Below are 21,504 nucleotides of genomic sequence, written 5' to 3'. Positions count from 1 at the left end.
GGGCTGCATTACATGGGCAGAGAGGGGCAACCACTTAGTTTGAATTGCTGGCTATGGTTGAAATATCTTCCTTAGAAGACCCACAGCATTGGGATATAACAGAAGCTTATAAAATCATGCACAGTCTGAAGAAAGTAGATTTCTCCATCTCTCATCACACTAGAACTCATGATCACCCAGCCAAATTGACTGGCAGTAGATTCAGGACAAAGAAAAGAAACTTCTCTGCTCTGTGGTTAAGTGATAAGTAATTTGCATGTGCTATATTTTTCGGGGGGGGGACCCATTATGCTAATTAAGTCATCTCAATATGTTATCTATAATTATATACTGCAGTGTTTATTTAAACCAATGAAGACTAATGGATGAAAAAAATAATAATTGTTGTATCTTGTACTTCATCATTTTGTTAGATAGGAACATTGAATGCTGTCTTCTGTCGAGTCAGTCCATCGGTCCATCTTCCCCAATAATTTCAACCATGACTGGCAGCAGCTGTCCAGGGTTTCAGGCAGATGTTTTTCCTGCCCTACCTGGAGATGCTGGGGGTGAACCTGGGATCTTCTGCATGCAAAGCAGATGCTCTGCCCCTCAGCTCCGCCCCCTCCCTGATCCTTTCTGCTCACTCAAATGTTACATCTTCGTTATTGTTGCTTTTTAAAAACAACCCTGATGGAACTCATAGGCCTGTTCGCAGATTGATTTTAGTTGGGTTACCTTTGAACTAAACTAATGTCTTCAGACATTCAAGGCATATGGAGAGGGTGTGGGCTGTGCAGTTACAGGCATTCTTGGAGGATACTGATTATCTCGACCCATTTCAGTCTGGATTCAGGCTGGGTTTGGGACAGAATCAGCTTTAGTTGCCTTGATGGATGACCTTTTGCTGAAGAAAGACAGAGGGAGTGAAACTCTGTTGATACTGCTTTTGATACCATTAACCATGGCATTATTTGGTATCATCTCTGTGAATTGGGATTGGAGGCACTGCCCTACAGTGGTTTGTCTCCTACTTGTGGGGATGATTCCTGAAAGAGGTCTTGAGGGACTGTGCCTTGGCTCCCTGGAAAGTATGCTATTGGGCGACACAGAGAACCATCTTGCCTCCCATGCTATTGAACATCTATATGAAGCCGCTGGGAGCAGTCATTAGATTTGGGGCAAGGTGTTATCAGTATTTCTTTGTAACATCTTAATCAGGAAAGGCTGTGCATATTCTGAACTGGTGCCTGGATGGGTTGTATGAGGGCCAACAAACTGAGACTGAATCCTGACAAGACAGAGACTCTGGCCTTAGCTAGGCCTAAGGGTCATCCCTGCCTGCTCCTGGGATCCCCTGTGTGTCATTTACATGAACAGGGATGGCCCTGGGATGATCCCGGGATAAACCTTAGGTCTAGCTAAGGCCTAAATGACACACAGGGGATTCCAGGAGCAGGCAGGGATGACCCCGGGACAATCCCAGGATAAACCTTAGGTCTAGCTAAGGCCTCTATGGGCAGGTGGTTCCCAGATACTGAAATTGGGGAGTTTGCCTGTTCTAGATCGGGTTGCACTCCTTCAGAAAGAACAGGTACCCATCATTGTCATTAGAGGCCCAAGTAGTTTCTGTATTGAGGAGTGCCTATTACCAACTCCAGTTGATGTGCTATCTATGCCGTTTCCTGGCCAGGGATACCACTGTATTCTGTGAATTGGTAACCTCACATTTAGATTATGCTTTTTGTGGGGCTACCCTTGTACTTGGAGTAGCCAATTTGTTGAATGTAGCACCTGACCATGCACATATTACACCGGTGTTGAAGCAACTACACTGTTTACCCATTAGCTACCGAGCCAAGTGCAAGGTGTTACTGTTGGTGTATAAAGTCCCAAACAACTTGGAGCCAGGTTAGCTGACAGATCATCTTCCCTAATACAGACCTGTGAGATCATTAAAATCATCGGAGGTGGTCTTGCTGGTTCTACCACAATTGGCCGATTGCCATCTTGCAGAAATATGGAAAAGAGGCTTCTCCATGATTGCTTCTGGAATGACCCCCGCCCCACCCCTGGTATTCAAGAGGTGTGAACTGTAGCATGCTTTAGGCACCAATTAAAGAGCCATTTGTTCACTCAGGCCTACCCAGAGTAAATGTGCTGCCCAGTTTGTTAATTATGGTGTTAGTTTTGGTTTTAATGTTTTGATCAATATCTTGTATAAATGTTTTAGTAATTGTGGTATATTTCAATTGTATTTTAATGTATATTATATAATGTATTAAAATTTTTGTAAATCCGATAGATAGATAGATAGATAGATAGATAGATAGATAGATAGATAGACAGATATATTAAGTGGTATAAAAATCTATTAAATAAATAATAAAATGATTGAAGTTCACCGGGCTTTCCTCTCATGCAGTTCTTTGCAATCTGCATCGCTTAGCTGCCACCACTAAGCAACAACCAGGAGAGAAATTGGGCTTTTAGTATTGACGGCGGAAAGGTGGCAGGCTAAGATCACTGCGCTTGATCTTAGCCAAAAGACACTGCAAAGATGCTGCTATCTAGGTGGTAGGACTGATACATGCCAGCTCATTTCCTCTCGTAGTGAGGCAGAGTTTCCTGCACCTCCACCCTTCTCCCCAGAACAACAGTTCTGCTACTGTTAATATCAGGGTGGGCAAGTTGTGGCTCTCCAGATGTTTTAGCCTACATCTCCCATCATCCCTCACCATTGGTTAAGCTGGCTGGGGCTGATATAGGCCAAAACATCTGGAGGGGCACATGTTGCCCACCTGTGATGTAAACAGTAGTAGAATTCTTTAGAGTTGTTTTGGTGGGTGGAAGAGGAAAGATGAAGGTCACTTCCCTTCAGAGAAGTATCAATAAATGATCCCATGTAATCAATAAGGTTGTGTAGACAAATGGCCTGAGTTTCCTTGTTTGTGTTGACAAGGACTGTCAATTCAAGCCTGAGATCCCTCGAAAACTCTGACGTGCAATCAAATTGCATCAATAGTATCTTGCTCTTTACATCCACATCAAACTGCAGATCCAGTGTATGGGTTTCACAGGAGCCATAATTATATATACGTACAAACTTTATATTTTGTTTCCACTGTATATACCATTGGCTCTGAGAGGTGTGAGCCAAAACGTCTGGAGGGCCACAACATGCTCACCCCCTGGTATAAACAAAACTGTTTGAGGTTCATAAAATAAACCATGGTGTCGGCATTAGGGAGGGAGGGAGAGAGAGAGAGAGAGAGAGAGAGAGATGCAATATCTTTAAACGCAGGACCTGTTTAAACATTCGGAATGAATTCTTTATGATGACTACCTAAAACTTGCTATGTAATGTGACACCCAAACTATTTATCAAAGTCTCTGCAGCTACCTGGAAGTGATTTCTGACACTTTTAATTATGAGAGCTGAAAAATGTGCTATTGCAATTATAGAAACAATCACTAGAAAACCATGGCTGTACCCTTGGATAGTCCAGGTCACATCCTATATTTTCCACATGAATGTATCCCATCAGTATATGATGTGGAGATTTTGAATGATCGGATTTGCTCTCAGCACTGGATGATTCATGTCTTCCTGCTGCTATTTGAAGTACTACTGACAAGCTATTTTAGAAACTGGCTGTTTTCAAACATGACCACCATCAGACTTCCACACATAGAGAAGGGAATCTTGATTTAGAACCAACTTTGAATTGGAGTGCAGGGTGGGTTTTGTCCGAAGAGAAACATTTCCAAGAGGAAATAGCTCACCAATCCTGCTGTCCTCATAGCTAATAAAAGTCCTGAAATGTTAATCACAAAGTATTCCAAGCTGTCAGGATTCAGCTATGTTTTTTGGGTTTTTTAAATCTATTTGCCTATCAGTGTGATTCTCATTGATGCACAAGATTGATGCCCATTAGCTATGAATGTTTTGGAGGCTCTGGTTTGGGGGCTTTGGAAGCACTTGGCTTTGGGGCTCCCGTTTGCTCTTTTAATCCTCTCCATTCTCTGCCTTCCATAATCCCTGCATTTGCTCTGTCCCCCTCCAAAATGCTCTCACAATTCTAAAAACAGTCTGTTCCTCCCTCATTCAACTTATCCCAGGTTAAAATGTCTTTCTTCCTCCCTTCCTCCCCCTTCTTCATGATCAGCTACACACACACATCTTGCTATAAAACTGTTCTCTTTAAAGTGACACATTTCATCACCCAGTTTTAAACACACACACATGCTCATGATTTCCTGTGTATCCAAAATGCTCATAATTTTAATGTTGATTTTTTTTTCATCTTCTCATTGTTAATGTCTTTTGGGTATATGATTCTAATTCCCCTGAAGTGTGATTGCTTTATTTGTTTGTGTTCTCTGACTCTCTCAACCTTTGGAATATCAGGTTTTCTGAAGCGCTCAGAGTTCAACACCAAAAGTATGTGTGTGTTTTGTTTACACAATATGCACTTTCATACTGCGGTCAGGGACCCTCCAGAGCAAATTTGGGGCATGGAGGTTGCAGGGGGAAAGAGAGCAAGGAGAGGTCCTGTTGGACAAATGGAAGTGGAAGTCCACTCACACAATACTGGGTTTAACTCTGAGAGTGGAGCAGGAAAATTGCACCCCTCCAGAACATATGGGCTAATTTGGCCATGAATGGAAATGCTTTGTGCTTTGGTGGGCAAAAATAGATACAGTAGGTTGGTCAAATAGGTCACCCGCACACACACATGCACCCCCCCCCAATTTAGCTATATATCTACAAGTTTCTTAAGATATTCCCACCATTTGGTGGACATCTTGCTAACAATAACAATGTTTCCTTGTTTCCTTTTATTTTATTTACTGGAAATACTGCAATTCCAAAATATTTGCATGATTCAGATTTTACTGGAAGTATTAGGAAATATATATTAAGGAACACAGAGTTTGGTTGTGGGTGACCTTTTAACTGTTTTGAATTGAATCCTAAACTATATCATGTTCAGTTGAGAATATTAAAGTTATACCACATCCTTTGCCAGAAGCCACACATAGAGGGGAAAACATGGGGGATCCTGGGGAGGGATGATAGTGAATGAAACGTTCTCTTTGTGCAAGAACAAAACAGCAGTCACTAGTTTCCCCTAAAATGGCAGATATGCAGAACACGTTATCTGATTTTACTCAAATCAGTCTTTTCCACTGTGATCAATGTTGTTGAATATCTACCAGAAAGCAGGCAGCTGCTGGAGGAAACTACGGGGAGGAAACTGGGGGAAAAACTTTCTGCAGTTTCAGTGATGCCACAAGACAATCAACAAAGAGATCTTTAAAAACGACAACGCTGGCTGGATAATGCATGTAAATAGCAGGAGTTTTAGCATACCATCCACCCATCTCTATGACATGCAGTTTTTGTTGAATTCACAATCATGAGAGGTTTAAGCTGCAAGATGTATTAGGGACATTCCAGAATGCATAGACTGCTTTCTCGCTAACAGTTACCATATAAGCGATTTGGAAGATGGGACTGTTTAGACTGAGCAAGAACCAATTTCTATTATGCTATTTTACTGCATTTCCCAGAGATGTTGATTTGCATCCTTCCCTTCCTCCATGGAACTGTATGAGACTACCTACATAAACCATGCAAGCCCAAGAGCCTCGTACCTTAAATACTCAGATTTAAAAACAAAACAAAAAACAATGTACAATACTCAACTTGTGTTTTATGTGGATGATTCTCCTGATACTACCACTAAACAGCCAATTTCTGTACTTTATTTCACATGTCCAACTTCTATACTTAATTCCACATTATTGTTTTTAAAGATCACCGCTTCAGAATGGCAGGAAATTATTTAACGCATGTGGGATATGAGTACATAGCAATGCACATCAGCTAACAATGACAAAACCATAATGACAGCTCAAATTGATCAGCTGCAGTTTGAGTCAGCATGTCTGATCCAATCTGTATTGATTTACCCCCTTTCTAGGTTGACATTGGGCTATAAATATAGTGCCTATGCAGTGTTTAGCTCTTAATTATATGATGTTACGGGATCAGGTCAACAATTCCTTATTTGGAAATGAATATTAAGAACTGGGGGTTGGTGTGGTGTTCCTTTTCTTTCTTTTGGGCATACCAGTAATAAGCATTACAACCATCTTCATTGCTCTGCATATGTCTCATCTTTCTTCAGATATCTACTTTTGAACATATGGCTTAATGTGGTTTTTCCCCCCCTTTAAAAGGAAATGGCCTTTTAAAATAAAACTTAGTGGGGAAGTGATATTAGCAGTTTTCAGTATCAAGCTTCCCCTCCAAAATTAACTTGCTTTTTTATTCCTGGAGACTTGAATATCCTCCAATTAATTTTTTAAAAAAGAAAGAAAACAAAGATGACAAGCTTTCCCCCATTTCCTGTACTGCATATCATTTTTTAGCCATTTCAGTGGAGCTGAACCAAGTGTGTGAAATCCTAGTGTCTTGACATCATACACACACACACACACACACACACACACACCTTGAAGTTACCCATTATCTATTATTTATTTATTTCCTAAAATTTATATCTCACTCTTCAATTGTTAACCAGCATTCTCAAGGCAGCTATTGATACACACAGAAGTAGCTACTTGTGAAATTTTGTAGAAATGAGGAGGGTGGGGGGAATCCCCTACTGTTGTTGTTTCATGGTGAAAAGCCTACAACTGAAGAAACTGTAGCATTCGGTGGAAGGAGGTGGCTGCCTCAGGTAGCAGATGCTGGGGATGGAAATGGCCACTCCCTTTGGCTGTTCCTCCTGAGGTCTCCTCCCAGCCATTCCTGAGCTGGTGCTCTGGTAGTAATCCTTGCTTCTTGCTGTCCTGAGCCGGCTGGCTTGTTTCACGGAGTCAGGTTCTCCTTGTGCATGAGAGAGCATTTGGGGAAGGGGACTTACTGAGCAAGCAGGCAGATAGGCAGCCAGCTCAGAGTGTGCACTCTAGTTGGCAGTATGCATGTGCCTGGGTTACTATGTTCATGTGATTCATGATGGCATCATGGCTGCTGCACTGAAGCAGCCAAGTAAGGGGGAGCCAGGCAGAATGGTGAGTTGTTGGCAGATACACAGCCAGCCCCACACCTTCAGGTATAGCAGGGAATGCAATATAATTGCCAGTGTTGGAGTAAGATTCAAATGCTTTTGTATATGGAATGGAGAGGAAGCCACAGCCGAATATCTTGGGCTGGCCTGGAATACAGCTCCATACATAAACATATCAGTTTGGATGATTTATTTTTATTGTGACTAAGACGTGATTGTTACAGTTAGAACTTTGCAGCTGCTATGGTGACCTGGACTGGATCTACACTACTGTTTTAAAGCGCTTTATAACAGTTTTGACAACAGTATATGGAGTGTGTCCTGGGCTCCAACAGTTGTCAAAACTGTTATAAAGCTCTTTAAAGCAGTAGTGTAGATCCTGCCCTGATAGCCCAGGTGGTATTCCAAATATGCCATGTTGGGATAATTACGTCATGGTATAATTAATCTGATCACCAGTACAATTCTATATATACATACTTAAGAATAAGCCTCATTGAACTAAAAATGATTTACTTCTAAGTAAACGTGCATAGGACTGTACTCTTAGCCCTATTAATTTCCTGGTTCTATCTGTTGTTAAAAAAAAAGTTCAGGATTAGAGCTCTACCCATCTCTTTTCCTACTGACTGCAGGAACATGATCGTAATAACAAAATGTGTAAATTGGCTTGTAACACATAATAGGTGCGCACCAATGTTAATGGAACCATGTCAGCTGGAAACCCCTTGGACAGCACATACTTCGACTCCAAATCATGTACCCACTATGTTCTAACTCAAGTAGCCACCCATTTCTATGGCATTGAAAGGCACTGTATATTTCCTGATGGCAGCTACTTCTGGCATTAAATCTGTTCTGTTTTACTGATGTAATACTCTGGATTTCAGTGCCAGCAGGACAAAATGTATGTAGAGAAACCTATGTTATGTGTATGCAGATTTTTGTAGGTGTAGCAGATTGCAGGATTAGGTTATAGTAAGTGCTTCCTTTGGAATAGAAAAGCCCTAATCAGGCATATTTAAAAGTGGTGAAACTCGCAACGCAGGAATGGGGCCACATTGAGTAAATGTGCACTCCAGCATTACATCATGAAGCTCCTCCCATAGGTGTCCACACCTACAGAGTGAGCACCTGCAGCAAGGAGACCTTTGCACATACAGCTGTACTTGCATAGGCTTCCTCAAAATTTGGAACTCCAATCCTGCAGGATTCCAAACTGCATACAGGTGAAGGCCACCTGTATGCATGGATGCCAATGGGAGGAGCTTTGTTATGATGTGATGTCAGGGGTCACAGCCCTATTCCTATTTGTGTAGTGCATTTCACCACTTTTAATCATTCCTTAATAGGGCTACAATACAATACAAATATGAATTTCATCCAATATGCTATATTAAATACAGCATGCAAATGCTCATATCATTTCCCCTTCAAATACAAACTAATCTGAAATCCTATGCATGTTTACAAAGCACTAAGTCCCACTGTATCCAATGAGATTTATTCTCAAGTGTGATTAGGATTTCAGCCAAAATATACAGAGCAAAGTAAAAAGATGTAGCTCAAAATTGTATTATCACAGCCTTTGAACATTCTACTATGGAGGTGACACCTCTCCTTTATTAGGAGAGGCAGTGATAGAGAAAGAATAGGTCATACATGCTTCCTTCATCTAAATCCAGGCTGAACAACCTGGATATGATGCAGTGGAGGCTGGTGGCCCTGATGCCAGTGGTATGGTGATTCTGCTCTGGGTTTCAGTCAGAACCAGCCATGGCTCTAAAGGAGCTATCCAAGGGGCAAGCACAGTTTTTGTTGCAAGAACCTTGGATAGCAACTTTAGACGTCTGACTGGTTCTGACTTGAACCTGGATTGGATTCACCTCTCCACTGACATCAGAGCCAGCATCCTCCACTGATGTGATGTCTACTTCCCTGCTGTGAATTGATCCATCTAATTCATGAGATTGCTTGGGTGCATGATCCATAGACTGCTGTTGTTTGGACAGTATCTATTAAAATCTCAGGTCTACCTTATGCAACAGTGCAGTCAGTAGAGTTGGTGGGTTTGAGATAAAGCCTTGGGTTACAAAATACTTAAAATAAAGTAGGATCTATATGCAATATTAGGGATAAAGAATATTTATTATGACACTTCCAAAATTAACATATAATTTTTCACTAGGAAAAAACCCTTCCAAAGATCAGTGAGAAAGGGCCCATAATTTAAAATCCTTCCTTATTCACATGAACGTAAAACATTTATACATATATTTTGTGTTGATTAGATATAGATAAAGATATAAACTAGATGCTGACAATTTTATACATAACATTTATATTTATGTATATATACATATATGTACACATTTATATCTTATAAACAAGTTTTTTTTAAAAAAAATTAATAATTGATGTATTTTTCCTACAATATATCTAAGACAAACTCATTAGTACAGGATAGAGTACAGGATAGATAATCAGAAGTCCATAAAAATATGAGTGCTGTTTAAACAGCAGTTACATTTACACAAGTCTATATATATGAACACATCATGAATCCGGATAAGTTTCTTCATAAAATGGTGAACCTTTTCACTTCCCCCACCCAACAAGCAATTTTTAAAATTAGGATAAACAAAGGTGTTGTTTGATAGCTATCTCAGTAACATGTATTTCACTTATGGAGAAACAGTTGAAAATGGTATTGTTGCCCCTGAAATTCACTGAAGGCAGGATTCAGGACAGATTTTGGGATTCTGATTTTGGGATTCAGGTGGAACTTGAAAAAGATTTCCAGGGGAACTTATAAGAATCCGCAGCAAGCTTTGGTAATTGTTGCCACTGTCTACCACATCACTGTGGTAGACAGTCTACCTGTGGTAGACATCACTGTTTGGATAGAGGCCTCTAGTCACTGGCATGCTTCAATATCAAATTAGTAGGCCATGGACCACCGCTTAGAAACTTCATCCAAGCGGGGTCCATCCAGTGGACAGGGCACATTTACTTTTCTTGGATACTTTATTTTTCAGCTATTTGTTCTCCCTTGTCGCCCTGACATGGAAAAGGCCCTCTCAAATTGCATATAGGGCACAGCCAATGCCAGTGCTTCACTATAGGCCTAGCGAGGTCAAACATGGTGGAGATCTGCAACCTGTGGACCTTCATAGGTCCCTTGGTTTTCAGATAAATTGGGTCAAAGGTCCAGAAATTTCCCATTATTCTGGCTCTCAAAGAAATTTCCCATTATTCTGGCTCTCAACCAACATTATGCATGATATAAAAAGTTGTCTGGCAACATATTAGGCATGAATTATCCTTACCACTAGAAATCTTTACGAGAAACAGGAGAGAATAGTATCAGATTTAGAGTAGAAATTGGCACACATTTCTCAGTAACCTAACATTACTCTTCTCTTCCATGTAGAAAATGTATATGTTGCATCAGGCGACAGTCAATACATAGTAAAAGAGCAACTGATGGTGCATTAAAGCTGGTTTCTAGAACAAACTGCAATATTTCACAACAGCAGAGTGGAGGGAAGCAGATGGATTACTTTAATAAGCTTTGCAACAAAAGGCCAAATTATTGTATAAAAATATCTGTTCTCTGAGCTCATGATTCTTGCTATCAATTAGAATTTCTTTTCTTGCAGAAACAACTTTGAGTCACACCATCATAAAGATCATGGTGATTAGTCACTAGAGATGGAGATGAAAAGCACATGTATGAAGCACTAGATTCCTTATGGTTAGCTTAACGCTCATCATTACATTAGACTTTAAGATGCAGAAAGAGAGAGACAAAAGATCTTGGGATACACATAGCCACAGCAGAGATACTATAATATCAAAAGCCGAGTAAACAAAAAGCAGCCAGAAAGGAGCCCAGGGAAGCCCGGTGAAAATGTTACTGTTCAGCACAGATTGGATGAGTAAATGGAAGAGATACAACACGTAGCAACAGCAGTCACATCTAATTACTACCAGACTACATTAGTGGCAGGACACAGTGTTCCACTCTGTTCCTTGTCCTCTTGTGTTTCGCCTGGCTCAGTTAGCATCGTGTGTTACTTCCTTGAAGGCATGCAAGAAAAGTTTGAAAAGTAAGGAGTTGAGCTTATGATAATAACAGGCAATAAGCAAGAAATATTCTTATATGGTTGAATTACAAAGACACAAAAACCTGCTTTGTGTTTAAGGAAGCAGGCCTACTACTGCTAGATCACTGGCCCACATTTTATGTATCATGGTACTATAAAGGTGACATGAACCACATGTTCATACTTAACACTGAGAGTTACTCTCATTTCATGGTACAACATTCCTATGATCCTATACAATAAAATACCTTCTCACTCAGGCCTCCAGTTGCCTTCTAAAATTTGGAAGACTGGGAAATGAAGCACATAGAAATGCAGAATATGCAGCTATTAAAGGAAACTTCACTAGACAGACAGCCTCAGATCTCCGTTCCCATAAACCTGGAATTACTGACTCCACAGTACAGTTGTAAGATAAAGTTTGTAAAGGTCTTCACAGAAATGGCATGCTATCTATTTTAATTGATTCAGGGTGTTGACAAGAGAACAGAGAAAATCTGTGAGTTATTCAGTGATGTTGATCATATCGTTATGGTTTACAGCAATTTTAAAATGCACCGCATGTAAATGAGCCAAGACATTGAGGCCATGGCTAAAAACTGCCAGACTAACAGATAAGTTCTGACTCTTTGAAAGAGGAAGTAATAAATTAGCATCCAGAGCCCATACAATTCAGTCTAATAATGATCCTTGGGAAAATCCCTTGTTGGAAATGCACTGCTATTATCAAATGAGATTGCTGAAGCCAAAACATGAGCATTGCAGAGTCAATACAGCTCCATTTCTGCCTATGGGACTGCATGGCCTGAAACCTCTTCTTGCTTGGTCTAAAGCCTCCTGTAGGCTTATTACAGACATTTATCTCTCACCCTGATTTGCTGCAGCCCACTGTAGAAAATATACTGATCATATAATATAGTACAGACCTGAATGCTGTCTCAGTGGATGAGGGGGTGTATCAACAAACTGAATTAATCCTAGTTCATAAATCACATATCAAAGCATTTGGACTCCGTTTGTTGGTAAGACTTGGCATGTCCTATACGTGACTACTCAGAAGGAAGTCCTATTGAAGCCCAAGTAAATGTATATAGGATTGCAGCCTGACTATAGTATAACTTAGCTGTGAAAATATTTTTAAAATTTACCTGCCCAGATACTCATGATGTTTCTTATAGCTGAAAAAGCATATTAATTTTTTGGGGACCAAAGCTCCATCACCCACATAAAACTGTTACATTCCTAAGGCAATTAGTTAAGTGCACTTTGGTATAAATACTGTTGTTAACAGAAGTTTAAAATTTGTTTGTTAGAGGAACCTAAATATATTTGCCCATTGTAAACTCTTTTATTAGAAACTATATTTACTAAGTGGCTTGTTTAAGCCAAGCTTGTGCCAGCTTGTGTATAATCACCTGCCCGGACACAGCTTGTCATGTTGTCTGAACCTGGGTGGCATGGCTTTTTTCAGGAGGAAACAGACCTCAAATAACCCAACATGACAATGCACAGTTGAGCAAGTGATCGTGCAAATTGTTCTCCATCAGACGCTGGCATGCACTGCCGCTTAAAGAAGCCACTACAACTTGTTTAGCTGTTGACGATCATGCAAACTGGCCCGTTGTATAAATACCAATTGTAATACAGTAGCAAAAGTGTGTGGGATTAATATTTAATCACTAACAGTCCCTCAAGGACTTTATGAAATACACAAACTAGTTTCTAACAAATGCATAAACACCAGGGACAAATAACAGACACTAATCTGCTATCAAGATAGCAAATAATAGCAAGTAATACAACAACGTTTTTAAATGGTTCATTTTTTTCAAAGGGACATTCAGTTTTGCAAATAATAATGGCCCCCATGGTTTAGACTGTTCATATGGATTCTTCTTTTCTTAAGGGCACATTTTGATTAGTCATACCTCTGTCTCTGTGCACTTTCTGGACAAAAACCAAACTTGCATTGGTTCTTTTTTACCCTTCATGGAAATAGGGCCTCTGTGTTCCAAGTGGAATTGTGGATCTGAATTTTCTGGAGTCATCAGACATCTGCAATTAATAACAAACCCAAGCCAGACTTTCATGGGTTAAGAAACATTTTAAAGAGTCTTATCACAAACATGTATTTGAAACTGATTTTATTCTCCCTCCTCCACCACTGAATACTACTGTAGTTTGTTTTGTCAGTACGCTTTCATCCAAACTGCGTATACAGAGTGGTGCCTGTAAATTGAAAGATTAAAGCCACTGCTCTCAAAAAGATTATTTAAAAGCTGTTGCTTAGAAATTAACATAATCAATCAGCAAACACAATTTCTCACCTGTAAGTGTATTCAGAAACATTGATCTTCCCTTTCTCTCCAGTAGTTTCTGTTCTGCTTGTTAGATTAACAGTGTTTCCAAAAAGACAATAACGGGGCATTCTTTGGCCAATGACACCTGTGACTACTTCTCCTGTGTGAATGCCTATTGTTATCTTTTAAATTTAAAAATAGAAAATAAAATATTACCAAGTTAGTTACAATTTAAGTGCAGTATATGTGGCAGTGCAGTTCATAGCTTAGGCTGCTATAAACAAGCTAATAAATCATTAGCTTCTTTAACCAAATGATTAACAAAACACATAACAAATATAATATATTCAGCATCAGTATTAAGGCTTGAAAAACAACTTTTAGTTGAATTTATAAAACCAAATTTTGTGTCACAACGGTACAAAACCAGAGTAAATGTAACGTATTTTTTATGATAACTCTCCCACGGTCTTTCATGAAACAATTATGCTCTCTCTGGATATGGTGGGACACCCTTGCCCATTCCGCAGCTTAGACAGTTGCCTAAAAAAATGTATAGGCGGAGGCCACACAATAGAAAAGCAGGATTAAAAAATACAGTAAATACAGTAAATACACATACTGACCTCATTCAAACCACAGTCTGCACAGATATGTGGTTTCTTGGCACTCTAGCCTAGCAAAATACTCTGTTCTAAAACAATGGTAGAAATCACATGGAGATTCTAGTCACTTACTCCATCTTCTTTCAGAGTATCAAGCATAGGGGATTATGGAAATATGTTACTATACATAAGATTGCTTCTCCACTACTACCATTTTTGCTCATGCACCTTCTCCATTTTAGGGATGATTTTGGCCCATATAGCCACCAAGAATTTTATGTAAGTAGTGGGTAGATTGCTTATCATTTGGGGGAGGTCAATTTAGCCACTGCAACTATGTAACCAGAGTCTAAGGGGTCGTCTTTCTGGTGCTGCTTTGGCTGCTGGTTCCTACAAAACCCTGCGGCATCACAGTTAATCCCCATGGCAGGAGGGTGTGAAGGTTTTCTGGTGGCCATTCGGCTCATCGAGCCTGCCCCCTTCCCTCTGATCTGCCTTCCTGTGCTCCAAGCAACCTACCGTGGGCCTTGATCTGCCCCTGGAATGCCTCCAGCATCAACTTGAATTGAGGTCACCAACAACAAATGGAGGAAATACGGTGGTGACCTTGGAGCAATTTCGGGATAAAGTGCAGTTTCGGTGAACACCCCCGTGGTGGCTGCGAGTTGGCGGCTGCATCATATAACCAGCCCACCACCATGCCGCAGCCACCTCAGGGTAAATAGGGCATATAGACATCTCCTAAGTGTTGAATGAGCAAAGGGGCTTCCATAGAAACTAAGGCCATAGCTAGACAGGGTGATATCCTGGGGATCGTCCCAGGATCATCCCTGTGTGCCCACATGATGCACAGAGGATCCCAGGAGCAGTGAGGCATGATTCTTCCCTTTCCCCGGGATATCATTCTACCCTTTAGTTGCGTTTTTTCCGTGGTCTCGGGATGATCCTGAGACCGTGGAAAGTGTGGCCGACCGTCACAGTTTGTCCGGGTCCTCGCGGTTACTCTGCGCCCAACAGGGGTGGGGTGGGGGAGCAGGGATTTTTTTAAAAAACAAACACCCTACCTTTCAGCGCACAAGTGCTCCTTCTGGGTTTTTTTAAAAAAACAAAATGGTGGAAGTGATGTCCTGTTCCTCCGAGGATGTCGCATGCCGTGTGTAAACAGAGGGGGACAATCTTGCGATAACAATATTATGAGATCCTAACCCCTCCGTCGCGCTAGACCCGTAGGTCTAGCTGAGGCTTGAGCCCCTGTTCGCATGTAACGAGAGGCTACCATGGGTGAATTTTCCCACAGGGTTTCTTGTTGTGGTGGCAGCTCCCATTTTGGATGTTCGAGCTGCATCGGGGGCACACCATAGCTTATTGTTATATGGGAACCAGGTGAGGATGGATTGTTGGGGTGGGCAACAAGCCACCCACCACCCTAAATCAGCCCATGTGTTCTAAAACAATCCTAAAAATTGACCTACAGTAGCTTCTTGTTACGTCTGAACCAGGTTAGAGTATCCCATGAGAGGTTGGAGCAACATTGTGCTTGAGAACAACTTGTTTGCGTAGGTGGTATCCCTTGGCCATTCATCTTTCTGCATTAGTGCCCAATACTGGTTTTGTACATTACTATGCTCTTGCCCCTGTATTTTAGACTTCACACATTTAAAGGTTACCCCTGGAATATGTTGGGAAAATCTAAGGCTGAATTTGCATGATATAAAACTCCCTGAGTTCCAGTAAAACGTTATCAATTACTAACCTGTACAGACTCTCCATCAACTTGAACCTGTCCAGCTATTTCCAGCATATCCAATGCTAAGTGGCAGATAGAACGTGCATGATGGATGCATGGCTCTGGCAAGCCACTTACTGTCATATACTTGTCTCCAACTGTCTCAACCTAACAAAATATGAAGTTGGCAGTTATTCCACTTCCTTCATTATAGAGAAACACTGGTATGAAGAACAATATTTCTTATATCTCGTTTAATCAGAAAGCAAACTATTACTAAGGATATGAAAAGTATATAAGGAATATGCTACCCTGTATCGCATCACAGCACATTTTCTTCAAAGCGAGATATTAGTATAAACATAAAAAGGAGGATAATTCAAAAGCATGTTTTTCCACACTGGTACCAAAGGTTTAGGCTAGGATGGTTAATGTAGAAGAGAAGGAGGGGCAACACCAATACAAAAAAAGCCCTACATAAAAACTCTTGAGGCAAAACCACAGACTGCTCCTTGGAAACTATGATTTACTGTAATATATTATATGCCCAGCACTTTTAGAAAACAATCTTCTTCAGGGGTAAAAAGAATCTTGATCTATCTTATTCTGACAGCAATAGCTATTATAGCCAATGTTGCATCAATAACAAAGAAGTCAAAATTATACTGCTTCTAATTCCCCACAACTAGAAAGGCTGGAGGTAAGGGCCAAACTAACTTTTCCAATAACCACACATAGTGGAGGTATTCATGACAGTTTCATGTACCTTCATGTAAATATGCAGGGCCCCAATTCTGATTGGGACCACAGATATGAATCAAGGCAGTACCTGCTTACATAAAAGGAAAAGGAAAACCATAATTCATAGCTCCATTATGCACGATTACCAAAACATTTAGTTTAGCCCTCAGAAAATAGTATGCATGTGCACACACACATCTCCCACAATCTGCTGCCTCAAATGTGCAGCTTCATCTTGCTAATCAGGGGTTCAATTTTAGTTCAATTATTTACAGCATTATTCCTTATGGACAGGCCCACCAAACAGTATGCAAAGTTGATTAATGTGAACCATAGGTGTGAAGTCAATGCCACTGGATTGTTTACATCTGGATTCAGAGTCGGACTTCAGTAAAATGTTTTGGAGTCAAAAGCCTATTTCCCTGGTTTCTGTAGCTGTAATTCATTTAGCCATTTTGTCTTCAGAAAACATGTATTTCAGTGTGATTTTTTTTCTTGCCAAAAATTAAGACACTATATGTAGGAAATTCTAATATTCATAGAACTGAAATAATATACATCTTATGAAGCTTTTCATAATTAAAGAGCATTGTTTCTACATTATTTTTCAATCAACGCAGGAATCTCTGTAACACAAAGTTCAGAAATGGAACAGCACAGATTACCTTATAAACAAAGGGATTCCTCCGGGAGTCAGTCAGAATATCAAATCTTGTGTAAATGTCATTTAAGAGATTGACAATTTTCATGGCTCCCTCTCCAGAGGCATGTTTACTGCAGAAGGCATTAAATCCAACGATGCCGCTAAAAAGTATGGTCACATTATCATAACGCTTCGCTGGCACAGGACGCTTGTGTCTCAGCTCATTGGCCACAGATGGAGGAAGCACAGAATACAACAGTCTATACAGTGATGGGCAGTAAGAGGAAAGAAAGAAAGAAAGTGGGGAAAAGAAGAAAGTCAAATTTATTTCAATGACGTTCAATGACTTAACTTCGTTTCTTTTGCAAAGTTAACTTTGATCCATCACTCCTTTTACACATATTTTTCATTTCTTTGAGCAAGATGTGTGTTTTGAAGGACAGACCTGTGTGTGTGTGTGTGTGTGTGTTTATAAGAAAAATGGAAATAGCATGACAAAGGCACTATGACCTATATGTATTTTGTAGATATCTCTGTACATATTTATTTTGTTTGTTCCACCAATGCCTATGGTCAAACAGACAACATTGGGATGAATGTTCACCCACCCACAAGCACTGACATATTTTATAGCACTTTCATCTCCTGAAATAGAGTTGTCTATTTTCAGTTCAGGATCAATTGATATTTCCATGGAGGTATTCAGCAAAGAATAGCATCTTGAGTGTTTGGCTTTCCAAATTCATTATTTATTGTCTTTTCCTGCCCCCAAGCCACATAACAAAATATTCACAGGGAATGTGAATGTTTCACTGCAAAGATCAAACTTGAGCAAAGCCTAGTTTTTAGATTATGTACATACAGCTTTTATGAAAGATCTTCAGAACATGCTGTTTCCTTACATTTTTAAAAATGGCAAAAAAAATGTAGTTGTGATGATTAAAGGGGCAAGCCTATATATGTTTTAACAGAAATAGGCCTCCGAGTCCCAGCATGCCATTCCCAACCTTTTTTCTGTCTAAACATGCATAGGATCACCCCCTAAACCAGATAAAGTGTTAGTATTCTGAAAGTTCAAACAATGTGGGTTGTGGTAGATATGTTAAATAAACATTATTGTCCAAGACTGAGACATAAAAGTTAATGAGACAAGTGGGAAAACAGCCAACAAAGATTAGAAAGGAAAATAACAATTAAAGTCTCCTTCAAAGAGTAGTACATGTTGTCTTCCAGAGTGCCTTGATTTTTGAGTACACCAAAACATACTTTACACAATCATTCAATGACTTAATTTAATTTTTCGATGAGTGAATATAGACTGATTTTCATTTAACAAGTTTGTTCCCTTATTTTCATAGACCAATCCATAAACATATTCAGTTTTTTTCAGAAGGCATAAAACTATATTAAACTGGGCCAATAAATATGATACACTCACTATAGGTAGGTCACTGAAAACAATGATCCCTTGTCAAATCTATACATTTCAGAACAGTTTACAGTTTACAACATGGGTTGCCACCAACCCCGTTAGAATCTCCCAACACCTGCTGGTTGATGGCTGTGTTGTGTGGCATCCCCCTAACAAGCATAACATGAAAACCACTGACACCAAGATTGAGCAGGCTATGCTATTGCTGGGAGAGCAATTTCTGTAGACATCTTTAGAGACATGTATCACAAATAAGTGTGATAGCAACCCTACTTAATTCAGAAGCTCCTTAGAACATGTGGTACATGCATGAATGATAGAAAACTAAAAATAACTCCAATTGGGGGTGGGGTGGGCTTGGCTTAAGGAGATTTCTTTTTTATCGTATGTGTTGATCCTCTTCTCCTCAGGGAAGGCTATACCATTGGCACATTTTATTTCAGTGTCAACATTTCTAACATGAAATGTGGTTTTTGGATCTCCCCCAGATTTTCATTTTTCTTTTTTATCAGGAAATCTTGGAATACCCCAAGCCTGCTAAAACTTCCCTCTTGTGCATGGATAGTACCATTTTGGCTGCGCAAGGATCAGCATTCAGAGGATGAGTTCACTGTTGGCATATATGATATATTCAGTTCCTAGCTATAAAACCTGTTTTGCCGAGAGTTACTGTTATTGTCAGTGGCTTATATAATGTATTTGATACACAAACAACAATGAAGGCTCTGACTAAATTGCTATGGGCAGAGAAGATCCATTAATGATAGAATTGGAAAACAGTATTCTAAGAAAAACAAATAACTTCCCATAACCATAGCAAATCCAAGCAGAAGGTTTTAATCATTGAACTGTCTTGGCTTCTAATATATTCTTGTTTATTTAACTCTAGGTTAGGGCTTTAACTGCTGTATTATGCTGATGACATTCCCTATCGTTTTCACATTTAAATCTGGAGAATGTTGACAGAACAAGGCTTCCTGGATAATAAGATATTTTCTTCAGTGCAATTTCACATGATATGCCTTGTGATTTCTCCGTTGATCTTAACTGGATATATTGGGAATACTGGGGATGAAGAACTGCTTTGAGGTGGGGACTGGATTTCCCTCCACCCTGGATGTCATTGGCGGTATGACCCTGCTTCCTGACATTGACACCCACCCACCATATTTTTCTTCATGGTTGAAAGAGTTCCCGAACTGTGCACAGAGAAGGCCCAAGCCCACCCTACATTCCTGCTACATGCAGCCCCATCATGGGCACTGGGATGCAGCCACTCTCCCCAGTGTGGGTTAATCTTGCTATACTGCACCCCACCCCCTCTGGTGTCTCTGATCTCAGGCAGCAGTGAGAGGAGGAATCTCCTGGGCTGGATTGGGATGCCCCACGGGCCAGATTACGTCTTCAAGATGGAGGTTCTTCACCCTTGTGTATACTCTGTAAATGACTCAGCCTAGAGTTGCTTCACTAAGATATTGTCCTAGCATGCAGCACCTTATTGCACAAGAGCATCCTTTGGTTGAGCATGCAGATTCTCCATCTCTGGCCAGCTCTCTGGTTTGACACAAGTTAAATAATTAAAAAGTATGAAATGGAAGTGTGCATGTAAAGAGACACAAATCCCTTTGCTTACAAAAGGAGTGTTTACTTGGGGCTCATCTACCCCAAGCAGGATATTCCACTATGAAAGCGGTATGAAAGCCGTATATAAAAGGCACGAGCCACACTACTGCTTTATAGTGGTACTGAAGTGGACTGACAACTGTTGAGGCCCATGACACATCTACACCAAGCAGGATATAACACTATGAAAGTGGTATGAAAGCACTACATGGTATGTGTCAATGGGCCCCAAAAATTGTCAGCACACTTCAATAATGCTGCAAAGCAGTAGTGTGGCTCCTGCCTTTTATATACCGCTTTCATAGTGGAATACCCTGCTTGGTATAGATGAGCCCTTGGGAAACAAATAGGGGAGTTGGCCTGCCTTAATAACAATGCTGTAGTTATTATGAGTAATAACAAAATTTAAAAATCACACAAATGACAGGTTCTAAACTACACTACTTCTTTGCAATTTGACCTTGAATGCAGACAAGCGTGGGGTTGTAGATCTTGCTGAATCTTTGCAATTCCCACTGAAATAAGAAATGGTGCTTCTGTTATATAATTTTATATGGGAGGAAGAACTGATAGGTGGGCTTTGGCTATTTTTTGGCTTCAACAAGAAAGATTACATCTCCAGTGACTTTTTCTGGTAACTGCTTTTACATCACTTCATCTGGAGTAGTTTCATTGACTTCAAGTGGCCAATTCAAAATCAGGGAGTTTGTGAACCTTTAAAATATAGGACAGCAAGACTGAATAAACATCTCACAATTGTTTCTTGCTTAAAGTTGGAGATCGAGTCTTACGTGTCTGTCTTCTTTTTTTCATCTTCCAATGCTCTTAATGTGTGCTGAAGCCTGTCAGTTAGTATCTCCAACTCCTGTGTCAGCTTGTATTCCTCTCTGAACTGCTCTCCCAAAAGGACCAAGTCACGGGTAGCATCATGCAGTGGTATGTCACTCAGGTATAGCCCTCTTCTGGTTAGGTCATCCAAATTCATCACACTATAATACAGAGAAATAATAAAAGAAAGGATGAGGAAATAGTGGGATACAATTTGTCTTGCAGGGGTGTAAACAAAACTGATTAACTTACTTTGCAATTCTTTTTTAATAGCCAAAAAGTAACATTTTTCCTACTTCAGTATTTAAACACACTTAATATTCCATCTTTTCACCCTGCCAGTACAGGATGAGAGATAACTACACTTCACCTCTATCCCCAGTTTTGTCAAAAACAATTAAAGTTACTACAAAAATATACAAAAATATGCTGT

General features: G+C 40.1%; 1 protein-coding gene across 2 annotated transcripts in view; it reads right to left on the bottom strand.

The window, feature by feature from the left end:
- Positions 1 to 9,193: 9,193 nt before the first annotated feature.
- Positions 9,194 to 21,504, bottom strand: part of GUCY1B1 (guanylate cyclase 1 soluble subunit beta 1) — a 52,616-nt gene continuing 40,305 nt past the window's right edge. Inside the window, exons 9-15 of one of the 2 annotated variants that reach the window (XR_010025883.1) lie at positions 21,035 to 21,232; positions 17,211 to 17,448; positions 15,832 to 15,972; positions 13,501 to 13,655; positions 13,102 to 13,228; positions 9,945 to 11,147; positions 9,194 to 9,911 (exon numbers count right to left, since the gene is read on the bottom strand). Coding sequence is in view for 1 of the 2 variants with exons in the window: in XM_063135159.1 (XP_062991229.1) it covers positions 11,124 to 11,147; positions 13,102 to 13,228; positions 13,501 to 13,655; positions 15,832 to 15,972; positions 17,211 to 17,448; positions 21,035 to 21,232 (883 nt within the window). In the remaining variant the exon portion in view is untranslated. Of the gene's footprint in view, positions 11,148 to 13,101; positions 13,229 to 13,500; positions 13,656 to 15,831; positions 15,973 to 17,210; positions 17,449 to 21,034; positions 21,233 to 21,504 lie in introns of both variants that reach the window. The other variant, XM_063135159.1, reaches the window with a different exon arrangement.

The sequence above is a fragment of the Elgaria multicarinata genome, chromosome 10 (assembly GCF_023053635.1).
Source record: "Elgaria multicarinata webbii isolate HBS135686 ecotype San Diego chromosome 10, rElgMul1.1.pri, whole genome shotgun sequence".
NCBI lineage: Eukaryota > Metazoa > Chordata > Lepidosauria > Squamata > Anguidae > Elgaria > Elgaria multicarinata.
The sequence above is the reverse complement of the archived record's forward strand: the minus strand, read 5'-3'. Positions and strand labels throughout refer to the sequence as shown.